We start from the raw sequence: 23,211 nt of genomic DNA, 5'->3' as shown, positions 1-23,211 counted from the left end.
CATCAACTTAACTGGTGTTTAGTTCTACCAGAAGTTGCTTCCATTCATGCCCATGGCCTTTAATTCTAGGTTTAACAGCCCCTGAAATCCAGTTTAACACTCCCACGCTGCCATGTTTGGCCTACAGCCTGTCCTGCAAAGGCTGAAGCATTGCTGGCTCCCGCTGTTAAGCACCGACATGTCTCTGGCTGGGTAAAAGCAGGGAGGACCCGTAGCTTTATGTAAATGCTGTGACTGCATGGGAGGCACCGAGGATGAGGGTTTTTTCATACCAGATGCTCACCTTTTTGCACTTGCAGAGTTTTTTTCATTAAATGGATTAATAAACAGGTCTTCTCCAGCTGCGACTGTACATTAAAGCAGCCTGGCACCTCGAAAGACTACATAGACATGTATTCTTTTATTAGCCATAGAAAGGTCTATTCCAAATGGCTTCCTCTAGTGCTGCTCTACAAAACCCATCTCGCTGACCTTTGCAGGCTGCAGCGGCTTCTGTCGTTGCTTCAGGATGCGGAGCCCAGGCTGCCCCCGTATCTGATGCTCGTTTCAGCCGGGCACTGCCCCGCGAAGCAGCCTGGCCAGAGCAGCAGCTGAGAAGTTACTGAATTGCAGTTTAGTGCAAATAAAGCAGCACATAAAATTTACTGTGTCTAGTTCGTAATTATTTAGCTCTGCCTCCTGATTAGGCCCTGCAAACATGCGTTGAGTGCAAACCACTGTAGTAAAACTCATTCACAGATCTTTGCTTGTCAGAGTGTTGCAACGTTTCAAGGATCTGGAACTCGGTGCACCTGGAAGTGGTGTTAATTGCTTTCAAGTAGCGGAAGCTGATGGGAACTTGCAGCGCAGGATCCTATCAGCTCCAACACTGAGCACTCACCTTTATCAGCACCTCTCAAAATCCTTTAAGCAGCTGTAACCACGCTATACTCCCTGTTTTTTGTAGAAGGGGACCCTGGGGCACAGAAAGGCTCACAGCTTGTGCCAGGTAAACTAAGCAACAAGAGCAGCTCTGGGATTTTCCAATGTCAAGCCAAGAACGCGGGGACGGCTGTGGGCTCGCTCTGCTCGGGGCTGCCAGAGCCCGTGGGTGCCGCTCAGCGCCCACCCCTCCTACACGGTGTCTGGCACCGGCTCCCCCCGCGGGAGGGGACTGCGGCACTGGACTCAGTCGAGCTGCCGTGAGGACAACGCTCGTGAACTTAGGCTTATGTGTCAGGAAAGGGGTTCTGCGTCTTTGAGTATCACATCAGGCTGAGCTAACGCCCCTCTCTGGTTGTTCTCCTACCAGGAAATTTTGGCGAATAGTCAATTTCAGATACCCAAAAAATCTGAAACACAGCAGTAAAAACGAGACAGAGACAACAAAACAGGTCTTTATAGCTGGAATCAATAAACATTCTCAGATTGGCCTGAAGATACATACATACAAAAAGAAGAAGAAATAAACCAGAGCAGCTCCAAGTTATCAACATGGAAATACTATAAAATTTTATGGTAACATGAATATAATCCATATGCCGTAGCACCAGAGCATACAGTCGCAGCACCCTTCCCTCATGCCTGTGTGCTGTCACTGTTTCACGGATGAGACCGAGCTTGTAAGAAAGACATTCCTAAAAGACGTACAGAGCTGCTGCATGAGGTAAAGCATGAAGGCAGCAATCAGGAGTCTAAAACTGGGAGCTTTTAAGTTAGTTTTAAACCATATAGCGTGCAGCCAGTGACTAACCATGGAAGCTGATGCTGAACTTGCCTGGGGAAAAAGGAGAGCTTGAAAGAGAAGGGAGAACAATGTAATAGTTGTGATAAAAACGTTCTCGCCGCTTCTGGTTTAAAAACTAAAAAGAGTCATTCAAAACTCTCTCCAAAAGACTGCCAGCGTTCCTCTCCCGAAGATGAGGGACAGAGATCTCCAAAGCCTGCGCTGCGGGTGGGGCAAGCGCTCCTTGGCTACAGGCTGTCAGCGCTGGGGGGAGCGACGCGTTGGTAACGGAGGGAGTTGGAGGACTGGGAGCCAGGCACAGCACTGGGGTTACACAAGCAGCTTTATTGCTATTCTAAGAGTACTTTGACATGTTTCCGTCCCTTCGTGCAGCCCAGCCGGCATTTGGTGTTACCCAGTAATTTCCATTAACAATTCTTTGCTGTAAGAAACGTCCGACTGATCTTACAAAACTATAAAAGCATGAAAAAGGAGAGAGACAGAACCTTTTCAGCTGCTTCCACGTGAATAATTAACACAGACAAGGGCTATAACGGAAAGGCATTTTATTTTCACCAGGTAGCACCCCTCCCTCTATAAAAGAAGTAACGGGGAAGGGGGAAAAACCAACAACCCCCAAAGCACTATTGTCACCATGAACATTTGACAGGTCAGGTTTGAGAGCCGCAGCAAAGGCCTGCTCGCTTCCTCCATTGGTGCATCGGGCAGAGCTGGTTTTGAATTCTCCACAGCTGGGTTCACATGCAAGAACAACAAGACTGATGCTGCTGGTGGCATTTTTAACTCCTTGGGTCTCCTACGATATATTTAAACAGAACTTGGGCATATTAATAAAGCTAAAAAAAATGAAAAGGTTTTTAAAATTCATGGAAGGGAGCTCATTGTGCTAGTCCTGCATTCTTTTCACTCTAAAATGCCTATGGAGTGCAAACTGTATTAGGCGGTTGAAAGCATTAACTCTAATAAAGATAATAGCCAACACACATATAAATAAGACTCATTTCCTTTTTAAAACATCAAGGGAAAGTCAATTCCCACTGCATGATCGATGGAGACTTCCTAAATATTAATAAATATATTACACATATTTACAAGCTTCTGATTTCATCCTCTGATGCTAATGTGAAGTTCAGACCGTAACTAGGACATGCTGGGCAGCACCGCGGGGTACACAGGCAAATGGCTGCCGTGGATTTGGGATGCTAGCGCAAGCAGCGAGACGGAAAGCTAAAAATAGCCCACTCCGCAGAGATCCAGGCAACCAGCGAGCTGAGCTCCTTCAGGCTTTACGTGACAAACCAACCTGCTGCTTTTTCCTTTGCAGAATGAAATGCCAGGATAACGTGGAGCAACTGTGGCAGAGGGGAAGGGATGGGACGGGAGGCGGGAGGCAGTCCTCCGCACCACGTTTTCTGGAGCTGCCACAGCACGTGTCAGCAGCCTGGAGGGTTTTCTCCAGGGAAAAAGGAAGTGATCCAGGGCCCTGCCCCATGGCAGCTCTGCGTGAGCAACATGGAGCCAGCTGTACTACCACCGCATCATCATTTGGTGTTTGCACCCTGCCTGGTGCAGCAGAGCCCGGCCCAAGCAAGGGCTGCTGGGCACCCCGGGAAGGCAAAGGCTGGATCGTGAGGCTCCCCTGCTTCCTCAGAGCCGCCCCAGACACTGCCAAGGTGGAGGGGGGCACAGGCATGCCGTGAGGGACTTACTCTCCTTCACACACTCAGGGTTTACTTAGTCCTTGATCCTGCCTGCTCTGCAATGACCTAAATCCCTCTCAAAGGGGAAAATAAATGTGATGGATACCCTGCACCTCAGTGGCCTGAGGATGCTGGGGAAGACGACTGCAAGCAGAGGATTGAGTGATTGTAATGTGTGTCTGGGGCATTTCCAGGGGAAAATTATAACAACAACAGGGGAGATGCAAAGTGAGATTTCATGCATTTCTTCCAGTCTAGTTTTCCTGATGCACTGTGCAGCAAACACACAGCCTGGTTTTGGCACAGAAACAAGAAAAAGTGCTGATGTGACTGAGATCAGGCGACCCTTCCAGGAACAGCAGACCTTTCAAATCAGCCTGTCTGTACTGCTCACCTCCTGCAATCCTACATCCTTATCTCATGCCGATACATGCTTTAACATGCAAGACACTTTTCCAGAGGTACCCCGAGGAGAGGGCCGTGACAGCTAAGAGGGAGAGTTAGCCTTGGGCCCTGCTTTTCCTGTTCACATTGGTTCAGAAAAATTTAAAAACATTACTTCAATAAGCCCTGCGTAGGCAAAAATTCTCATTTTGCAAGGGGGTGTTTGAAGAAAAATAAAGATGGATGAGTTCCTGGGAAGGTTTAAGGGGACTTTTGCATGTGCTTCTCAAATCAACTTAAAAGATATGCTATGAGCGGCTGCTCCGAAGGCTGCAACTTAACAAGCAAATACGCTCTGAAGGGGAAGCCTTGCTCCCCTGGGTGGCAGGAGGCAGCCCACAGTGGCACTGGAGCCCAGCTACTGCGTGGGAGCCGACCCCCTGGTGCCCCGCGGCCTCCGTGCTGTGCCCTACGAGGGCTGGCGGGGCAGTCTGCCTTCCCTCGGGCTCCTCAATGCACCAGATTTGAACCGGAGAATTTTTTTTTGCTTAATACATCTTTAAAATCATGTTACAGAAATCCAGTCCCAGCTACTTTGGAGCAGTTCTGAGGTATCTCTCATTAATCCGAAGTATAGAAATGTTAATAAATAGATCTGAAACTCTTCTGCTACAACATTCTATAATACACTGCTATATAGATATTAAATATGCCTCAGGGTATTAAAAAATTTATGAAAAAGTTACAGTAGTTGATTTTCAAGTATCAATAACTTGGCTATGTTAGCTTGTTTTTAAACACCAAAATGATCTGGCCCCAAATTATTGGCTAAACTCTGGCTATGCTTGAATTTTAAAAAAGTATTTTGAATATTAAAAAAAAAGTGCAAAAAAGCATGAGATGTCAGTTAACGTTGTAACATTGTTGGAACTTCTGAACAACCAGTCTAGCACTCTTCCATGAGTAAATTAAAAGGGGGAAAAGATAGAAAAAAGGTAAAAGAAAAAAAGAGAGAGATTGCTCCCAATCTGAGACCGCACCGTCCCAAATTTCAGCAGAACACAAATTTTTACAGCCAAGTTATAAACCCCAGAAAAAATGGGGCTATCAGCGGATGTGCTGTCAGACATAACCATAGCAGTATTTGTGTGCTCCATTATAATACAAATGTACACCTTACCCACCGTTTTCTCTGAGCAACTGTGAGAACAACTTTACAGGTATTCAGTTAAAATTCGACGCCTTCCTTATTTCCCATCCTCCCCATAAACTGTACAACTCTGTCTAATACTAAAGTTCACGGCTACTAGTAGTCATCATCATACATTCAAGATAGAAAATAAACTACTAAAACCTGCTCAGGAGACACTCAGAAGTACACTAAGGCTTAAGAAGCACAGCAGCTCAGGGGAATGGCCAACCACCCGGGCGAACAGCTCCGTCGCGTACTTTGCCCTAGGACGCAGATGTTGCCAAGTCCCGTGCTGAACTTTGATCTCAGAGGAACCAAAACAGTTCAAAGAAAGATGGTTTTGACCACAGTCGCTCGCACTCGGTGTCTGGCGTGCGATACGACCCTCTGCTGTGACAACTAGGACGCGAGCATTACAAGGTGGTAATGCCAACGTGACTCACTGTTTTGCTACTGTGCTGACACTTCGTTAGATTTGGTTCTCCATTAAATGTATGTTTTCAGCTCATCTCCTGAAAAAAATGATTCAAAGCATGGTTAAAAAAAAGACTGAAAGCAAGAAAAGGCTTTCTAGTTTCAACGCACACACACGAAAGAGGCAACAATTTCAAACTATTGATTTTCTTCCAGTGTGAGCAGCTGACCCATCGTGTATCGTTCTGCACAGACCTAAGCGTAGCGTTCTGTGTCTCCGGGAACCATTGGAGTAGGAAATCCTGTGATCTAATGCAAGTTCAAGCCAGTCAAGTGAAACGAAGCAACAGAATGGTAATCCAGTTTCAGTGACCTTGCTCATGGATGACGACCTCATGAAGACGAAAGCAAAGAAAAAGGCACAAGGCTCAGATCTCATTGATAGTCCTTTCAGAGGGGCAGTATTCAGAGGTTCCCGGTGACGACATGTAGAAGGACTGCGTTTTCCTTTTTAACCTGGCCCGCTTGTTGGCCAGAGATAGGCTGCGTCGGCTTGAATTGATGATTTCTGAAATAAACTTCTTGCAGTCCACGCACACCTCCATCGTGCTCCAGTCCTCCATTAACTCTTTGGGAAACTCTTCATGTGACTTATCCACAGATTTGGACCTTGAGGTCAACCTGAAAGGCAAGAGAGCAGGGCCTGTCACATTATTTAACAGCGTGGCAGCGGGCCCCAAGGGACACCTTTGGGAAACAGCACATCAGAACAGTCTTGATTCAAATCTTCCTTTCTCCTGTCCCAACAATGACTCCAGGAGACCAAACACTGGACAGGACAGCTTCTGCCTGGCTCGGCAAGACTGCAGGGTCACCACCTGAGGGCACGCGTAACATTTACTTTGACAAAAACAACCTTACTAGTAACCGTAAGTAGATGATGTGTTTGGCTAATGTGGCACAGCATCACAGCACTGGTGACTTATGCAGAGGCTTTATACCATAGAAAAATTAGGGGCGGGACGGGGAGATAGATCTGTGTAAGACATCACTGAATTCCCCTTCAGTGAGTGACTCTAGCCTGAGAGGTTTATCCTGGAGGGTCTATTCACACCAGAAAGAGACATGCTCAGGATATTTTTGCAGAGGTGCTACACAAATACAGTTGTCCCAGACTCATACTATTTTTTACCTGTAATGTGAAAAAGGTTTAAGACATGCTGTTAGTATTGCTGTTTCTGTAAATCAAAGCAACGAGTGGCAGAGACATGGGTTTCAGGCTTCAGAAGAGTTCCTACAAGCCTTAGAAACGTTGACAACTACAAAAGAGGCAGACAGTAATTAATGACTGATAACTCAAGAGGAAACGGTTAGGAAGCATTTCCAATAGACACATGTGAGGTAGGGTTGTTTCTCACCTGGACATGCTCCGCAGCGACCGGTGGTGACTGGTGGAGGGTTTCTCTGGCCTCATAAAACTCTCTCCTCTTTGCAAGGTTGAAGGTCCCAGTGAGAAGATGGGGAGGGTAGAATATGGCTTTGATGGCAACCGCATCTGTTGTTGAGAACAGCAGGAGCATGCAGTATCGTTACAAAGATTATAGCTTTTCAGAAAGCTATAATCCTAAACCCCTAAAAACCCCTAAGTTTATTTACTTACTTTTTTGCAACACTGTGAGCATACAGGCCTGTGTAAGAAAGCAAGAGCATGAATCATTTCATTAGGCAAAATTACATTTAAATAAAAAAAAAAAGGGATAAATGTTTTCAGGAGTTAGAATCCCCCCCCATCCTGCCCTTAAACAAATATTTTTTTATTTTTAAAGCTTCTTCAGTGCAATAACTTCAAGCAGACATGAAGCCAAAAGCAAGATGAAACACTAAACAAGAACTACAGCTAAAATTAAACATGGTAAAAAAACCAAAGAAATAGCTGTTTTTCCTCTAATGAAACCTCCTTTGGTAAGTGACACAATAAATTAGTGATTCCATACATCTCCAGACTTCTTGTCTCACTGTTCAACTTAAAATTTTTCATTTTGCCTGCAAATTATTCATTTTGCCTTCTCCACCCACCAATACTCCATAAAGAATCCAAAGGTAAATTGCTCTGAAATGTTTTCCGCAACAACAGAGATCATGGAAGGTTTGACTGGGGTGTCTGAATAAATTCCATCTCACTCTCCCATGAGCACAAAAGAACAAATGGGTGTTTCTCTCACTTTCAGCCTAGAGTTTCAGCCCAAGGAAGCAATTCTGTCACTTAGGAAGGATCTGGTTTTGCATCTTTTTTTTAAAAAACTTTGACTCTTACAGAAACAAAAATGAGCAGTATGCAGCAGAAACATTTGGGGGTTTCTAACATATAAAGCAGCATCTTCCCCTCTGAAACAGTACTCGTTTATTAACAGATATTAAATATTTACCTCTTACAGAACTGACAAGTGTAAGACCAGGTAAAGAAAGAAAACCTCCTCGTTCGACAGCAAAAGCAGAGCTAAAAGAAGAACAGAGGGGTCCACAACGTTAGGCAAAGTCCCGCACAATGACGACTTCATCTATCAGTTCCCATCAGTGAGATCACAGCTGCAGGACTACATCCAGTCCTGGGGTCTATACATTTAAGATGGTATCAAAAACAAGGGTCCAGAATTGTATCTTCATATATTTAGAAACACTCCCTAATTTTTTTACCTAAATTAAACACCTGCCAGTTAATTATTAACTTATTTTCACTCCTCCCTCACTGATGTTTATATCATTACTACACAAAAAAGCAATGGGCAAGTAAGAGTAACAGCAGTAAGGAAGGGTAACTGTTACACCTGAAAAACACAAGAACAAATGGGCATAAATTCAGCCATGAAAACATTTAGGCTGGAAATTGTTCCTAACCATCTGGATCAGGTTCTGGGACACAAAGTTTTTGCCTGTGATAACATGTGATGATTTTACTCCAACCATACGTTCTTGAAAACTAGAGGAGGTGCAGGAAAGAGCTATTATAACAATCTTACTTGAGGAAAACCTGCTTTATAGTAGGATAATAAATCCCATCTCTTCAGCTTATTCCAAGGAGGTAGGGATCACAGCTTAAGAACTTTTCTAGGAAGAAAAGGCATTGAACAATTAAAAGTTTTGCAGTCAAACAAAAGATGATACTGAGATCCAAAAGCTCAGGTGATGCTGGATGAATTTGGTTAAAAATAAAAGTGAGCCAATTTAATAGTAGGGTAAATTAATTACAGCATCAACTTACTTTGAGATGTGATAAAAGCTCATTACTAAGCTTTATACATCAGGACAATGGGCAACAGCTGAATCTAACACATGACATTTTTAGATTCTTGTCCCTCTGCCTTAAATGTTTTAAATCTTTAAATTAAATCTGCACACGAGACAGGTAGGCCTGTAGGTAAAATACACCGAGGTCAAAATCCACTTGCTGCAGGTGTTCAAGAAGCACAAGTCAAGAGTGGGAGTAAAGGACGCTGCTTCTGCTGGTAAATACCAATTCCCAATCTGCTGTTTACACAAAAAAAGGTGTTAGTTAATGGGTTCTCTACTATTAAACCTCCTTCTGGGGTCACATGTTGTCTGACTTCTCTGAAGGCTTTCATTCCCTCTTTGCTTGATAGTGAGGGTTCACATGAAAAACCTGTTGTAATTTCCTACTGCTACCTGCAATTCTACTTTCTGGAATAGAAATGCTAAGCAATACTGCAGAAGGCATGGGGACAGAAATCACTTTAGCCAGTGAAGTTTAAAACCTACACACATAGATACGCTCTGATAATTGCAAACGCTACTGCATTTTTATAGACGATCTAAACAAATAAGGCATCTCCATGAAAAGTTTTGATGTTTCTGCACGTAATTCAAGGAAGCTGACCCATATGTTATACACTTAGGGGGAGTTTGGTGGATATTTCTTCTCTTTCCCCAACACAGGGTAAGAAACAAATGTGTAAATAGGAGGCTTGTGTGACCGGCCTCCCTCAATAAGCTTCGGAGCCTGCACAGACCCAGCCCTACCTTTCCCTTCTTGAGAGCGGTGTAGACATCTTTATATTGCTGGTACTTTTCCAGCTCCGCCTTCACCAGCACCTGACGGATGTGCATGACCTCCTCCACCGTCAGAGCCAGGCATTCCACCGGGTAACAGAACTCCTCCTGGAAGCCAAAAACTCCATGTTATTTCAAAGCTAAATGGTTTCTTCCGGACTTCAGCCTAGACAACCAGCCACCTGGTTAGTAACTCCAGAAACAGAGTGTTTCTCCCTTCAAACTGGAATAGCACTGGCTCATTCATGGGCATCACATGAGTTTCGAACTGTCGGAGACTGCATAAGCGTGATCTAAATGGTCTGATGTTCAGCCTTCACAACAATGACAGTTTTCTTCATCCTTCCCTCTCAAACCGCTCGACCCTTCTCTCTGTTTGTCTTTCATTACGAAGATGTTTCAAACCAATCAACGTTCAGGTTTATAATTTGAAAGGGAAAAGGTAATTTGGTGGATGTTATTAAGTATTTTGTTTGAAGAGACGCAATTTCTCTGAGACTTTGTGGTGCCCAGAGTGGCCGAGGAAAGTTGTTAGTAGCCCATTCTAGCAGAAATTTTTATTCAGTGGTACCACATCTCGGTGCTCACATGATCAGAATCCCACCAAGACTACAAAAAGTTACCGTAGTTCAGACAGAAAAGCTCTCCTTTCTGCCCCAGCAAAGTAACAGCAGAAATTTAAGCTTTATAGAATAATATTCAAATATAAAGCAGGAGAACTGGTTACCCAGTGATGCATTATTAATGGCAGAGACCCAAATAGAGGCTAACAACACAACTTCCCGCTTATACAATTTTGTGCCTGTTCTGTATTCCAGCATTTAGGAGAGTATTGAGTAGAAAACTCCGGAATTTGGTACCAGAGAATAAAAAGCACCGACCCCATTTGTAATCCAGCCCTGTAGTTGATTACACATTGCCAACAGAAAGACAGAAACCTCTGTGGGAACTCCCATCACTTTATGCTTAGTGAACCTTTTCAGTCAGCCCAGAGGGGCTACTGTGCAGTAACAACAATGACATGTAATGCTCTCTGAATTAAATGAAGGAAATTTCTCCTGCAAACACAAAGACGTGGCTGACAGTTTGGCGATCTCGTTTACAAATTGAAGTGATGAATCGGATTAGTAGTGAAATGCTCCATTTCCAAGCACTCAGAGGTCTGTTCTGTCTTTCCGTTAGATTAAAAAGAAAATCTTTCTACGTTGCAGACCTGGCAAACATTAGCATTTAGGAACCACCACATTTTTAAAAACTGTTGTCTTACCGATCTAGAAAGGGAACACAAAGAAACTTCACTCTGTTTAAGGTACCCCACAAAAGACTAGAATTGAGTTAACTTTGTTAGATTTGCCAGCTAAACCTTTGGGGTATAGAACCGCTAGTTTTCTGGAAAGAACAAACTACGTCACGAGCAACTGCAATATGCTCTGAGGTGTAAAACCACACAGCCAAACCAAAATAACTTCTGTTCCTTATGAGCAACTTTACAGCTAACCAGCAGCTCCCAGAGTTTCATTCTGGGTCCTTCCCATAGCAACTGCCTCGCTATGGAGAAAGCACGGCTGAAGGCTGGGGCGAGACGGGAGAGGAAGTGGGTGGGAAAGCGTGATGCACACAATGCCAGCGAAACCCTCGATTCTGCATCGTGGGAGACTGAGAGAAACTGTCCAAGGTGAATGAGGCTGACTGAACGCTTGTAATCAATCAGAGCTTTAAGGCCTTTAGAAATTCATTTCTTACTTGAAGCTCTTCCTTCCCCCTCATGAACGCCCTTTCCTTTAATTTACAAACGATGACGTCGGGGAATATTGCTCCTCTGAAGAAAGTCTGCGGATCTGCTATAGGTGTAGAGCAGGTACTAGGGGAATAGTGTGGGCCTGTTGCTGTACCAATCGAAAATGATTATCACTAAAGCAAATAGAAATAGCCAGCAGGCAACAGGGGAAACATAGAAAATGTTCACATGTTTAAATGCTAATGTTTTAATTCCAGAGGTTACACAAGGACAACAAAATGTTAATGCAACATTAAATGAAAGATAAATATTATGCTGATTTCAGAAAACAGCTTGATTTTTTTTTTTCCCTTTTTGGAATGGAAATTAGTACATGAGAAAAATCTTTTGTTTCAACACTAGCTCTAAGGTGCTGAGATTAATTAGAATTACACTAAGCACTGACTAAACTTCATTAAACCATGATGCTTTGGAGTTATTGCTCAAACTTCCAACAATAATCTGCACCCAAGTTAGGCAGCTCCAAGTGAGAGAAATTCAGCTCTCTGCAGCGCTTGCACAAAACAGAACATACTACAGACAAAATGTGGTTTGAATGGTCTTGATTTTCTGGAATTGTACTCAATAATCGTTTTAATATTAAAGGCAAGTTGGTATTGTTATTTTAAAGGGAAAAAAAATCTTACTTTAAAATACTATTTTGAACTTGAAGTTTCCACGATCCTCATGACAACTGGCTTAACACTTTGTGCAATCTTATCATATACGCCATAATAGCTTTAGGTTTTTTTACTCAGGAAAAGCAGGTAGTAAGAATTACATATCCATAATGTGAAATAAAGTGCTTTGTAGGTCATTCTCAGCATACACACACCTAATAGGTCCTTATGACTAACACATTTTTACGCTAATATATTCCTTGTAAAACTTCTCATTAAAGGATGTCACCAGGCATTCAAATGAGCTGCCCTAGTAAACTGCAATACGAGCAAGTGCCGGATTGGTCTCTAAATTCTGCAATTCACAACTAGTCAAGCACTCTAAACTCTTGTTGCTTTTGCAACTAAGAATTCAGATGGATATCTCAGCTATAAACTCTCCTGCAACAGGTTTCATGCTTTCACTTATTGGTTGGGAGAAGGAACAGAAGGAAAAAATTAAATTATTCATGTTCAATTCTACATAGGGGCAAATAAATCAGTTTTTCTTTTCAGTGGATTTGCCTTCCCTGGTACATAGCTATTAGTTATTCTGCAAGTTCTGATACGTAAGTGTGCTGAGGACCAAAACCATATTTAGGTTTTCAAGTAAAACAGATTGCAAATGCCCTTCCATTCTACATAGTGTATCTTGTTAGAAACACAAAACCTTATTCTTTTCAACATAGTCCGAGGATTACAATAGTTTTGCTGGATTTTTGCTGCAGGATCTTCATGTGCTGTAACATTTAAGGTCTGTCCCATTGATAATCTTGTGATGTTGCATTTTTAGTTTGCTGTCCTTTCAGAACTGATTTCTTTTCCCCGTGAGGTGATTGAAGACACACAAATATCCTACACACATTGAAATCAATGTCAATCAGGTGCAATGTCCCAGCCTAAGCTTTAATTCTTGCCACAGCTTAGGAAGTGCTCCCCTAGGAGGGCACATGCTGGTGAAGGTGATTTCCAAAGCCAGCAAAAAGAGGCAAACCTTTGTGGATTTCCACCTGCTGGCAAAAGCTCTCTCACAGAGATAGTACATAGCCCCTGCCACCCCACAAATGGCTGCTTCAACGGGATGAGAGCTGAGCAGAGAAGCTGTTTGCATAGTTGAAAAAAGTGGTCTGAAAGTCATCCTTGGAAATAAACTGGTTATCCTAGGAACCTGAACAATAGATAGGAAGCAGAGAAGCGAATGCTGTGTATAAATGAAACCATTAGCTTTGGTCCTCTGGGTCATGAAAAAAATATTATAATAATGATAATAATAATAAAAAAAGCAAACAAACTACAAAGGCATCCATATGTACATCTCAGGACTGGCTTCATCTCACTGATTAAGCACCAAGTCAGCTCACTACAGCAAGCACACCACCAGGGCCGACCACCCCCCAGAATCGCTGAGCTGCCCTGCCTTTCCACGTAGCACTGGTAGGGTGACATATCAGAAGGACTATGCCTGGCATTCTTCCAAGTTTGTTTGCCCTCCCCACCGAATAAGGTCTAACTCTGATGAGATGCCAGTTCACAAAACCATCGTTAGTATGCAAGACAGACCCGTTTCTTGCTAATCCTGCTAAGAGACTGTAGCCAAAGCCTGCCTGTTTTCACCAGCATTGAGGGCTATTTATTGACGAGGTGTCTTTCACCTTGAAGAGAAACTGCAGTCACAGGAGCAGGTGATAAGAAATGAAACTCCATCAATCCTGGAGGAAGGGATGAAGAAGTGCGAAGTCAAATAAAAAGTAAATAATATTCTACACTTATTGAGAAGCGTTCACTCCAGGAATGGCAATGTTACATACGCAGCATCTGGCGCAGCCACTGAAAGAAGCTGACATCTCTCTGGGGAAGGAAAGACGTGCAGTAAGCCAAAGCATAGAACTGGGCCAGTGCCAGCATATCAGAAACCATCTACCAAAACCAAAAACAAATGTATTGTGGGAGTTGTCTGTCACACTCTAGAGGGCACTATTGCCAAGTTAAAGCTCTCTAGGCATCAAATAAAATAGGTTCTTATTACCAGAACATCATTTCACTACTGATTTTCCTTCTTTCTCGCTTCGTAGCCAAAACCAAGCTAGGTGACAGTGCTCTGTAGATTAAAGAAAAAAAAAACCCCCAAACCCCAAACACAAGAGAAACTAGTAAAACCTTTCCCATGTGTTCCCACATTAGCCTGACTTACCTAACATCATCTTTTCCCTTTTTCTTTAGTATTTTTAAGGGGGAATGGAACAACTTAATTAGTTTTTCTGCAACAGTTTTATTTTTTATATACCTTTCTAGGCATATGTCAGTGAACAGACTGACAGAATGAAAATATATATGTGGTCAAAAGGTCCCGTTAAGAACTTGGTTGACCTATTAAAAAAATGGCTTCATATAAGATTTCTAAGTTGCATGATCCCCTCAGACACATGCTATGAGATCTGTATTATGATGTAACATATTTAGATACCCTAAAAGCGTGATGGAGCAAATGCCTCCGTATAACATATAATGCTTTCTCTCCCCTCCCTGTAAACAGGATGGCTGTGAATGACTCTGGGCCTATCAGAAAATAAAGCCTGTGCATCCACGTATAGGGGGTGCAGCAGGAGATGACAGGGCAGTCCATTACATACAATACTGTCTTCAAATGCATACTGAAGGAACCCTCCAGCTTGGTTCTGGTGCAATATGCTCTGCTCCAAGTCCACTTTGGCAGAAGAAGTCTACTTGTGTTGTGTGTTTATCAACATGCAACTACCTGACCTTCACCCGGAATGAGAAACTACATTCTACTTGGAAGGATATAATAAACAAAATCCAGCAGACTCTCTGGAAAGAAGAAGAGGAAGCATGTTGTGGGAATATTGGGGGATTATTTTCTTGTTACCATTCAACTTCATCATCTGATAGGCTTGGATCCTGGCCACCATCTCTTGGGCCAAAAAACCCACTCTTCAAAGCCCATTAATACCACTGCACTACAAAATGGGGTGAATGAATACTCCCTTCCTTTCAAAACTAGGATGTGTTTATCGATTTCTCTATTCACCAGCACCTCATGGGGCATACTTCGAAACCCTGCTGGGAGGAAAAGAGAAGAGGAACATATCCTGCATGGAATTACAAAGCACTAATCAGCATGCCAGCATAAAAGAACCAGGATTTCATACCCTTTGCTGTTTATACTCTGTTGGAAAACAGCTCTCAATTAAAGCTAATTCATCAAATGTACTGTACTTTCTTTTCAAACAGTAATACAGGTTTTTTGCCTCAGTAACTTCAACAAAGCAACACAGACAAACCTTGATTTGGATTACTGAAAGAGCTTTCACATGTATAAACGTTACCACACAAGTTCTTAAGGTGGGAAAAAAAGAAACCATTCTATTCATTCAGCTATTAACTAAATACTTCCAACAACTAAAAAATTCCCCCAAATCCCAAAATGGATCCACTGCTTTGGAATTGTCTCTATTCAAATGGAAAATCAGTAAGGTGAAGTTCATCTGTTTTGGTAACATTCTGAAATACAATCAAGGCACGTGGCTTTACTCAAGAGTCCTAATCAAAGTGCAAATGTTTCCTGAGGCACCTGTACCTGGGATTTTGGATAAATAAGCTAGAGAGAGAAAGTTCAAATCTTGATTTCAAAATGTCTTTAGTAGCCAAGGGCTGTTTCTGAATTGAGGAGTTTTCTTTGAGTCAAGTTCTAATCACACTGAAGCCAAGTTTTAATTTTCATTATACTCTTAGCATGCCTCTTTTTCTCTCTCCTACCACCCACTCCACTTACAAGTGATCTGGAGCTCTGTTTTGAAGGTGGTAGGAACTGTCTCACGTTGGTTGGTGTTTCCTTTTCAATGGAGTGTCGTCTCTGAGGTGGCTGCCGTCTCTCAGGCTGTGGTGTAGATGATATGGGCAAGAATTTTGGAGGCACTAAAGAGTCAACCAGTATAGAATAAAATTAGTTCTCGTAAGACAGACTGCTGGATAACATTGCTCAGTACTTAAACCAGCCACTGATTTGCTAGAATTCCCCACTGTTGGTGGCTGAAGGTACACATCCATACTCAGAGCATCTTCAAGACAGGTATCTTATTCATCGCATTTTCCAGATTGAGAAAGTAGGAATATTCATAAAACTAGCAAATATAGGCATGCTACTGTCCAGTTACCATTGTATATAAATTCGGTGTTTCAGGGTACTGGCTTGTTCTACTTATTTCACCATTGTGCATAGAAAACACACACAGAGGTTACTCATTTCATTACAAAACCTTTCCAGTGAAACTGAAACACTTTGAAGCAGATGAAAAATATTGTTACACAGTAAAGCTTACAATAACTGTGCCTGCAAAAAAAGAACGGATCCTCCTCTCTTCCCAGTAAACACTTATGAGAAGTACTGGTGATTGCTTTGCTATGTGTCTTTTGAACAAGTACATTCACTGCCACAGTGACAGAGATGCAGGAAGCATTTAAATAGGTCTTAGGTTAGAATGTGTTTCTGCAGCAATAAAGCCTGTTACAAGTTGAGAACCGCTAAACTACCCCCCATTCACTTCTGACCTCTAGAGTTCCACATCAAATTCAAGTATGAAACCACCTTCTGTTTCACAAAAATACCCACATATAGGGTAGACTAATGCCTTCCAGTCGTTTGACCTATTCAGCAGGTTCTAGGGCTCAGCTTTAGAGATTTACTGCACTAACAACACCCAGCTTCAGCTTTCTATAAAAGTTTCAGGCAAAGTTCATAGAACAGAAGACAACAGAAGTGTGTAAAAGCAGCCACTGGGCTCTCTTGTCAAAACTCACTCTTTCTGCTGCTGGTGCCTTCTTGAGAGGGGTCTTCCACTTGTGAGGGGGAGATGCTGCTGCTACTTGCCGATTTCTGCACTGACTCTTCCTGTGCAGCAAGAGGAAAAGAGAGAATTCCTTAAGGGCTGTTTTTTCTTCTCCTACTGCTTCTTAGCACACAGAAGGCACAAGCTATCAAAGGTATTTTGCACCATTCAAACACTCAAAGCCCTAGAAGTCCTGAGAAAAACATTGGTTCTACACAGCACTGAGTAAATGGAATTTTCAGTGCTCAATTTTTTTAAAAACTGGAATAAATGGTACATGGTTGAAATTCAGTGTATTTAACTATTGCATGAAAGAACAAGATCAGAAGAGAGGTGCATGAATCCATTGTAATCTGTTAATTTTCTTTATTGTATTCAAGGACTTCTAAGGATTTGCAGCGACAGCAGATATTTTAACTCAACTTTATATCTCACACTAGCAAGGAATCAGCACTTGGATTTCTCTGGTCTCCAAAGGAATGAGAGCCACTCATACAAGTGACTCGGGTAAAGAGAAATTAATCTGATCTCCACTGCACTGTTCTCTAATCTTGGTGCATTTCTCCTTTCTTCTGTATTTAAAAGAAATCTCATTCGTTATATAAGCGTGTTTAATCATAACAGCCAAGAGCAATTCCTGCAAGATGAATGAAAGTGAAACAGACTTTGACTAACATCTTTCAGCTATCTAAAGCATTATGCCACTCAAGTTTGCTTTCACCCAAAATCTCTGTCTTCAGCCATCAAATACCAGCAAGATACAGATCATCACAAGAGCCTCCCAAAGGAAGAGTTGAAGGACTGAGTGTGAATGCTCTTTAGCTCTAATGTGAATGCTTTTAAACAAAGGAGACTTACATCATTTAAGTTGTCAAGATTTACAAATCAAACAAGTGACCTGCTCTAAAATCCAGCAAGTGGCTGAGCTTCTCTCTCACAGATTTCCTTAGTTACGTGAATCGCAAGCAGGAAAACCTCCACTGGCTGAAAGATTGCCTTCTTTGGTGACAGCAAGTCAGAAAAGAAAAGCTGGCAGGATCACCTCAATGAGCACCATGCCTCACAGGACAGAGGCCTCTACAAATTCCCATGAGGTGATCTGTACTTTATGCTTAGCCGAAGGGTACGCATTGTATGTGAGGACAGCGTGACCTATGCTGTTCCCATGTATATGCCACAACACAGTATTCTGCAAAGGGACTCAAACCAGCTCAGGTCCCAAAACAATATATTCACTTTAACATACCAAGGGTGACCCCGCAGAACAGTTGTGACAGGAAGCTTGTAGGGAAGTTTAAGCAGCACATTTAGCTACATCAGCTGTTTTACTTCCAGAAACCAGCACAGTTTATCTACAGAGATAGCTTAGACAGCTTTGCATATCACTGCTTCATGCCACCTGGTTGCCTTAAAAGACCACTGGAGAACCTTTGAGACAACTGGATGCACTGTTCTTTAGAAGAGGTGCAACAGAGTTCACAAGTCTAGAGTTAAACATTTAAATTTTGTGATGGAGAATAACCCCTGTACAAAGGGACCTACTAAACTTTTCATTTTGTAGAAGTCAGATTCTTCTGAGTGGAAAACTACTTTCCCATTGCCACAGAAGCTAACAAGCTAAGACAAAGAACTAAGTAAGCTGTCAATTAAAAAAATCCATAACCATGGTGCTGTGCTGCTCATTTTTATGAATGAGGAGCAGCCAGGGCTTCAAAGAGGGCTTTCTGAGGAGCAGGCGGGGAGTAGTTGCCTCTGGAGCACAATCTGAGCAATCTTTGCTTCAGAGAAGTCTCCTGTTCTGTGGGACCCTACCTAGTCCTCACCAAAAATTGTAAGTGCTTCAGTTTTCAGCATCTTGTGCTGTAGAGTTTTACAAAAGACTGAATTGTGATTAAAGCAACAGTCTATGCACTGAGTTTATTTACATGCTTTTCTGGGTTTTTTTGTTCTCCTTTTTCTTCCATTTTCCTGTGTCTGAAACACTGGCAACAGAGAAGAGGGACAAAACAAGGTGGACAACTGAAAATATCAAAAGCCTATATATATTTTAACATAAATTGTAAAATAGGGATTACAAAAATGTTTCACATGTCCACCTAATTTTGCTAATTACCACCTTTCAGTGGAAAAAAACAGCTATTAAATGTTCTTCATTCCACTTCTGAACTCCAGATGGACATGATGTCTCAGTAACATGTTGCAAAACTAGGCAGAACACAGATGTCTCCGTCTTGCTCCCATTTTTGTGAAAGATTTCTAGTGAATTCATTAGCAATGGATGAACACTGGCTAATCTAGTGGCCTAGGAGTCTCAAAGAAAACAGAGTGAAAGAAATGGACAAAAAGCAAAATCACAGGCACTGAAAATGCTATTACTGCCGTATGTTTTCTCAAACATGGAAGGCTTTTTTGAGAATGAAATCTTGTGTAGGAAATACTAATGAACCATCGTATGAATTTCATCATGTCAGTACAGTAACTGTCAACTATTGTGGTAGACTATCTGACATTTTACATTTGAGGTTGGATCAACTCAACATCTGGGACTGCGCACTCCTCTGCAGAGCACTAAACAATTAGAATTTTACATGTACTGAGAAAGCTGCAGCTTTAAAGGCATCACCTTTTAAAGCATCACATCTGAATACGTTACTGACATGATTTTTTTCCAGATAGCTGTAGCTTCATTAGGAAGATACCATTTTTACATCTGTATCAAAAATCACTATTAGCCATGTAAAGCAAAATGGCACTTCCTGCTCCCCCTCTGAAACTGTGATTCTAGTAGTGATGCAAAAAAAAGCAAGGACAGACAGCAGGAACGGTTTGTACAATATTCACCCTGGCCAGCAAATGGGCATAGGGCTGTATCAGACCTTCCCTTTCACCTCCGGCTGGCAACACCGATTGTTAGGGCGTAGTCTGCATCACAACACAGCTGAGAGAAGAACAAAGGGGATGCAGGGGGAAGAAAATGTGTCTGCATCATAGCTCATTTGGAGGTCCAGAGCTCAGCAGCATAGATATTTGCAGCCTGTAATTTAGGGCATAACATAGTCATAATTTAACTCCCAGTGAGTAACTCTAGGTTAAGCCCAATTCAAATTGCAGGCAAAGAGGTGGCAGGGTCATTTATAGGCAATCAGGACAACATATACGCTCTTCTGTGTGTTACATTCCAAGTAAAAGTCAGGAAATAAATAAGACATTTTGACAGAGAGATCTTCACTTTCTTTAAATGTTCTACGTCCCACCCCCTTCGTCAGCTGGAAAATTTCACAGAATCCCAGGTTGGAAGGGACCTCCAGGATTGTCTAGTCCAACCTTTCTAGGAAGAGCACAGTTTAGACAAGATGGCCCAGCACCCCGTCCAGCCAAATCTTAAAAGTGTCCAATGTTTCACCTGAACTCCCTTCAGTTTGTTTATTTACACTACTTCAGCACAGTTCCTGAGTCCCAACCAGTATTCTGCTGAGCATCTTAATCATCTTAATTGATTCACCAGCTACTTCTGTTGACTCAAACCAGTACAGCATCTGTTCTGTGACAGCTCGATGTGGCTGATTTATTTTCAATTTATCTTTTGCTGTATGTTCCAGAGCTTATTCTATACAGCTTTGCTTGCCTATACAGTATTCCCCAATCAACAGTCACTATCAGACATCTTATCTTTCCCCTCCTACAAGAATCACTTCATGCTTCCCTTTACAGAATTTTCTTTTACTGACTTCTGCTCATTTTTCCCTGTGAAATATCATGCTGCATTAGCTTCAGGATGCACAGAGCTACAATCTGGGAAGCTGTAAGTTCAAGATCCAACACTCATTAACAGGTCTTAATACTCCTGCATCCTACCCAGCTTCATTCATATTAACAAAACCTCATATAGGCTCTGTTGTAATTTTAAAGTCTGCTAAGAGATTTCAGAATGCAAATATCTTCTGCTTTCAGAATATATGCACCAAATTACGCACCCACACAAGTCACCCACAGGATAACCCCTGATACAAAGACGGACAACCTTTCACAGATCAAGAAAGTATGCAGAGATAAATTTCTCCCCACATATATTTCACCCCAGCCTTCTATCTTTCAGCTTAGATGCCTTTGTAAGTGCCCTGTCAGGAAACCCCTCCTTCCCCATTTACTAGAGAGAAAGAGAGTCAGGGAAGACTGCCTTCCCCAGACTAAAATTAGCCTCTGTGAATAAACCCTGCCTGCATGTGCTTTCCAGACAGCTTAACTTTCATAAAGGTCCAAACTCAACTAATAACACTACTGGTCCAGAAGACAAAGCACATTCTTGAGGATGTAATGTCGGCACTTCTTGAGGATCACCTATAATGCAGCTTTTAAGCTAGAGAGTTTTTCTCCTTTGTATGCCTTTTAAATCTTTACCTCTCCATTTGTAAGAGGATGAATTCAAAGCTATTTCTCCATCTAAGTGTTATTTGCTTGTCTCTGTGAAATATTTGTTGGGTGTTACTTCCCAAGCCTCTGTAGCAAACAAATGCACTGACATTTGCACCAAACTGCAACCCTTCTGGCACAGCTGATGCTCTTTATTTAACAGCTGGTACAGTGAGGCTGGCCTCACATCTGAGTCCTTTAGTGACAGCTCCTGCCCAGGTGCCAGAAGGGTGTAACACATTTGCCTGCATTCCCAAAAGCATAACTGCTACATATACACTGTGGACAGATACTGGGCATTTAGAAAAACTAAGTAAATCCTAGTTAAGGCCATAATTAGCATTTAACCTTTTAAAAGAATATTCTCATTTTTGAGGTCTGATCTAATATTTTTGAAGTTCTGTGGGCTGACAAAGCAGTCATGGAAAATTCAGATGATAATCTGCAAAGTCACTTCTCAGCTAATCAGTTCAGCAAATTAAGGAATAAGACTCAATTCTGACAAAACGAGAAGAAAGTTGTGTCCTCATTTTTTACCTCTGAATCTGAGCTGTCAAGTTCAGCCAACGTGGGAGCCTTAAGGAGTCTCTTGCGTTGTACTGTCACTTGTGTGGCCCCATTCTGCTCTCCTTGTGGTGCCAGGCCACCATTCACTACAGAGGCATCCGCTAATTTTCTTCCAGCCTCTGGTGTAGATACATCTAGCAAAAGAAGCAGAACAATTGATGTTTGGACCTAATTTTTATGGTGCCTTCTCAAATCTTACTGTCAAGGCAATACACAGAAAAAGAAAAAAAAATATTGTGATAGTTATATGTGTGCAATTATTTTACTTTAGCAATACATTGCGTGGAGAACTACAGGCAATGGCTTGCGGTACAGAAGCAATACGAAAGAAATGAAAGCAGTGGAAAAAGCAGCAGTGCACAATGCTAAAAACCAATCTCAGACCAACACCAATCAACTTAAAAAAAAAAAAATCCTCTGTCAAACCCGAAAACATTCTTCCTTCAACTTATAGTCTGTCATTAACTATATAACAAGTATCAGAAGAATGCACAACCATATCTGTACAAGAGGGTTTCCAGTGAATCTGAAGACAACGCCACACCAAAATTAGGAGGTTTAGCATGGAGTAAACCGCATTTTTCCTGTGAGGACAGAATTATACTTTATTCTGCAGTATACAGAACAGGAATGAAAATTACTTAAATAACTAGCATTCGTCAAAAATATGCACAATTCTTAGGCTTGCATGGTCATTTGTATTAAAAATATGTCTGTGATGTCAAATCTTCATGAAACAGCAGAAACATGAGGCTTCAGCTCTATTTTCATCTCCATGAGTTTTACAAGGATGTAACTCCACTGACTAAATTACTCGGGATTTCTGCCAGTGTGCAATGAAGATGCACCTCAGATAACGTAAGCATCGGGTCTGCTGTGCTTAGCCTAGCTTAGCTTAAACATTAAGATAATAACCTAGGTGTTGATATTTTAGGAGAGCTTAGAGTTTGGTCTGATAAATCAGTTTTATCCCTGTGAAAGTACAAAGTGCAGTATTCCAATCTGAAGAAAATTATGTCAGAGGGAGAAGGAAAAGAAGCTTTTATTCTCCCATTTGCATGTATGCCTAGGCATCTGGTCTTTCTACAAATGTGTTTTCCTACCCATGTAATTATAGGACTCCTTCCCCGGTCTTGTAATAACAAAGTACCTCCAGGTATTTTAAGGCTAGTGTAATGACAAGTTATTATTCCCATTTTTTATACACGGTGAAAACAGGCACAGAAGGTCAAATGACTATACTTTAGGTTACCAGGAGGACGATGACAGAGAAATTGTATCACCCAGATATTGCCAGTGCCAACAACGTAAGTCCTCACATATCATTTGGAGTTACTTACATAGTTGCCCTGGTATAAACAGACACGGTCACTGCTGCTAAAATACAATCTGCACTGACAAAAGCTGTTCTTGCACTAGGTAAGTTAAAACTACAGAGTCTAGATAAAGCCTCAGTTGCAGTTGTAGGTCTGT

At 42.0% G+C, this 23,211-nt stretch overlaps 1 protein-coding gene across 3 annotated transcripts in view; it reads right to left on the bottom strand.

The window, feature by feature from the left end:
• Positions 1 to 1,360: 1,360 nt before the first annotated feature.
• The window catches only part of SPIRE1 (spire type actin nucleation factor 1), a 132,437-nt gene continuing 110,586 nt past the window's right edge, over positions 1,361 to 23,211 (bottom strand). For 2 of the 3 annotated variants that reach the window (XM_075084638.1, XM_075084639.1), the window contains 8 exons: positions 21,709 to 21,872; positions 16,733 to 16,823; positions 15,708 to 15,850; positions 9,452 to 9,589; positions 7,843 to 7,913; positions 7,077 to 7,104; positions 6,835 to 6,971; positions 1,361 to 6,097 (listed from right to left, as the gene is read on the bottom strand). In XM_075084638.1, the coding sequence (XP_074940739.1) occupies positions 5,845 to 6,097; positions 6,835 to 6,971; positions 7,077 to 7,104; positions 7,843 to 7,913; positions 9,452 to 9,589; positions 15,708 to 15,850; positions 16,733 to 16,823; positions 21,709 to 21,872 (1,025 nt within the window). In that variant the 3' untranslated portion in view covers positions 1,361 to 5,844. Of the gene's footprint in view, positions 6,098 to 6,834; positions 6,972 to 7,076; positions 7,105 to 7,842; positions 7,914 to 8,439; positions 8,522 to 9,451; positions 9,590 to 15,707; positions 15,851 to 16,732; positions 16,824 to 21,708; positions 21,873 to 23,211 lie in introns of those variants that run through there. The other variant, XM_075084640.1, reaches the window with a different exon arrangement.

The sequence above is a fragment of the Phalacrocorax aristotelis genome, chromosome 2 (genome assembly GCF_949628215.1).
Source record: "Phalacrocorax aristotelis chromosome 2, bGulAri2.1, whole genome shotgun sequence".
NCBI classification, from domain to species: Eukaryota; Metazoa; Chordata; class Aves; order Suliformes; family Phalacrocoracidae; genus Phalacrocorax; species Phalacrocorax aristotelis.
Note: the sequence above shows the minus strand (reverse complement) of the source record. Positions and strands in the feature narration are given on the sequence as shown.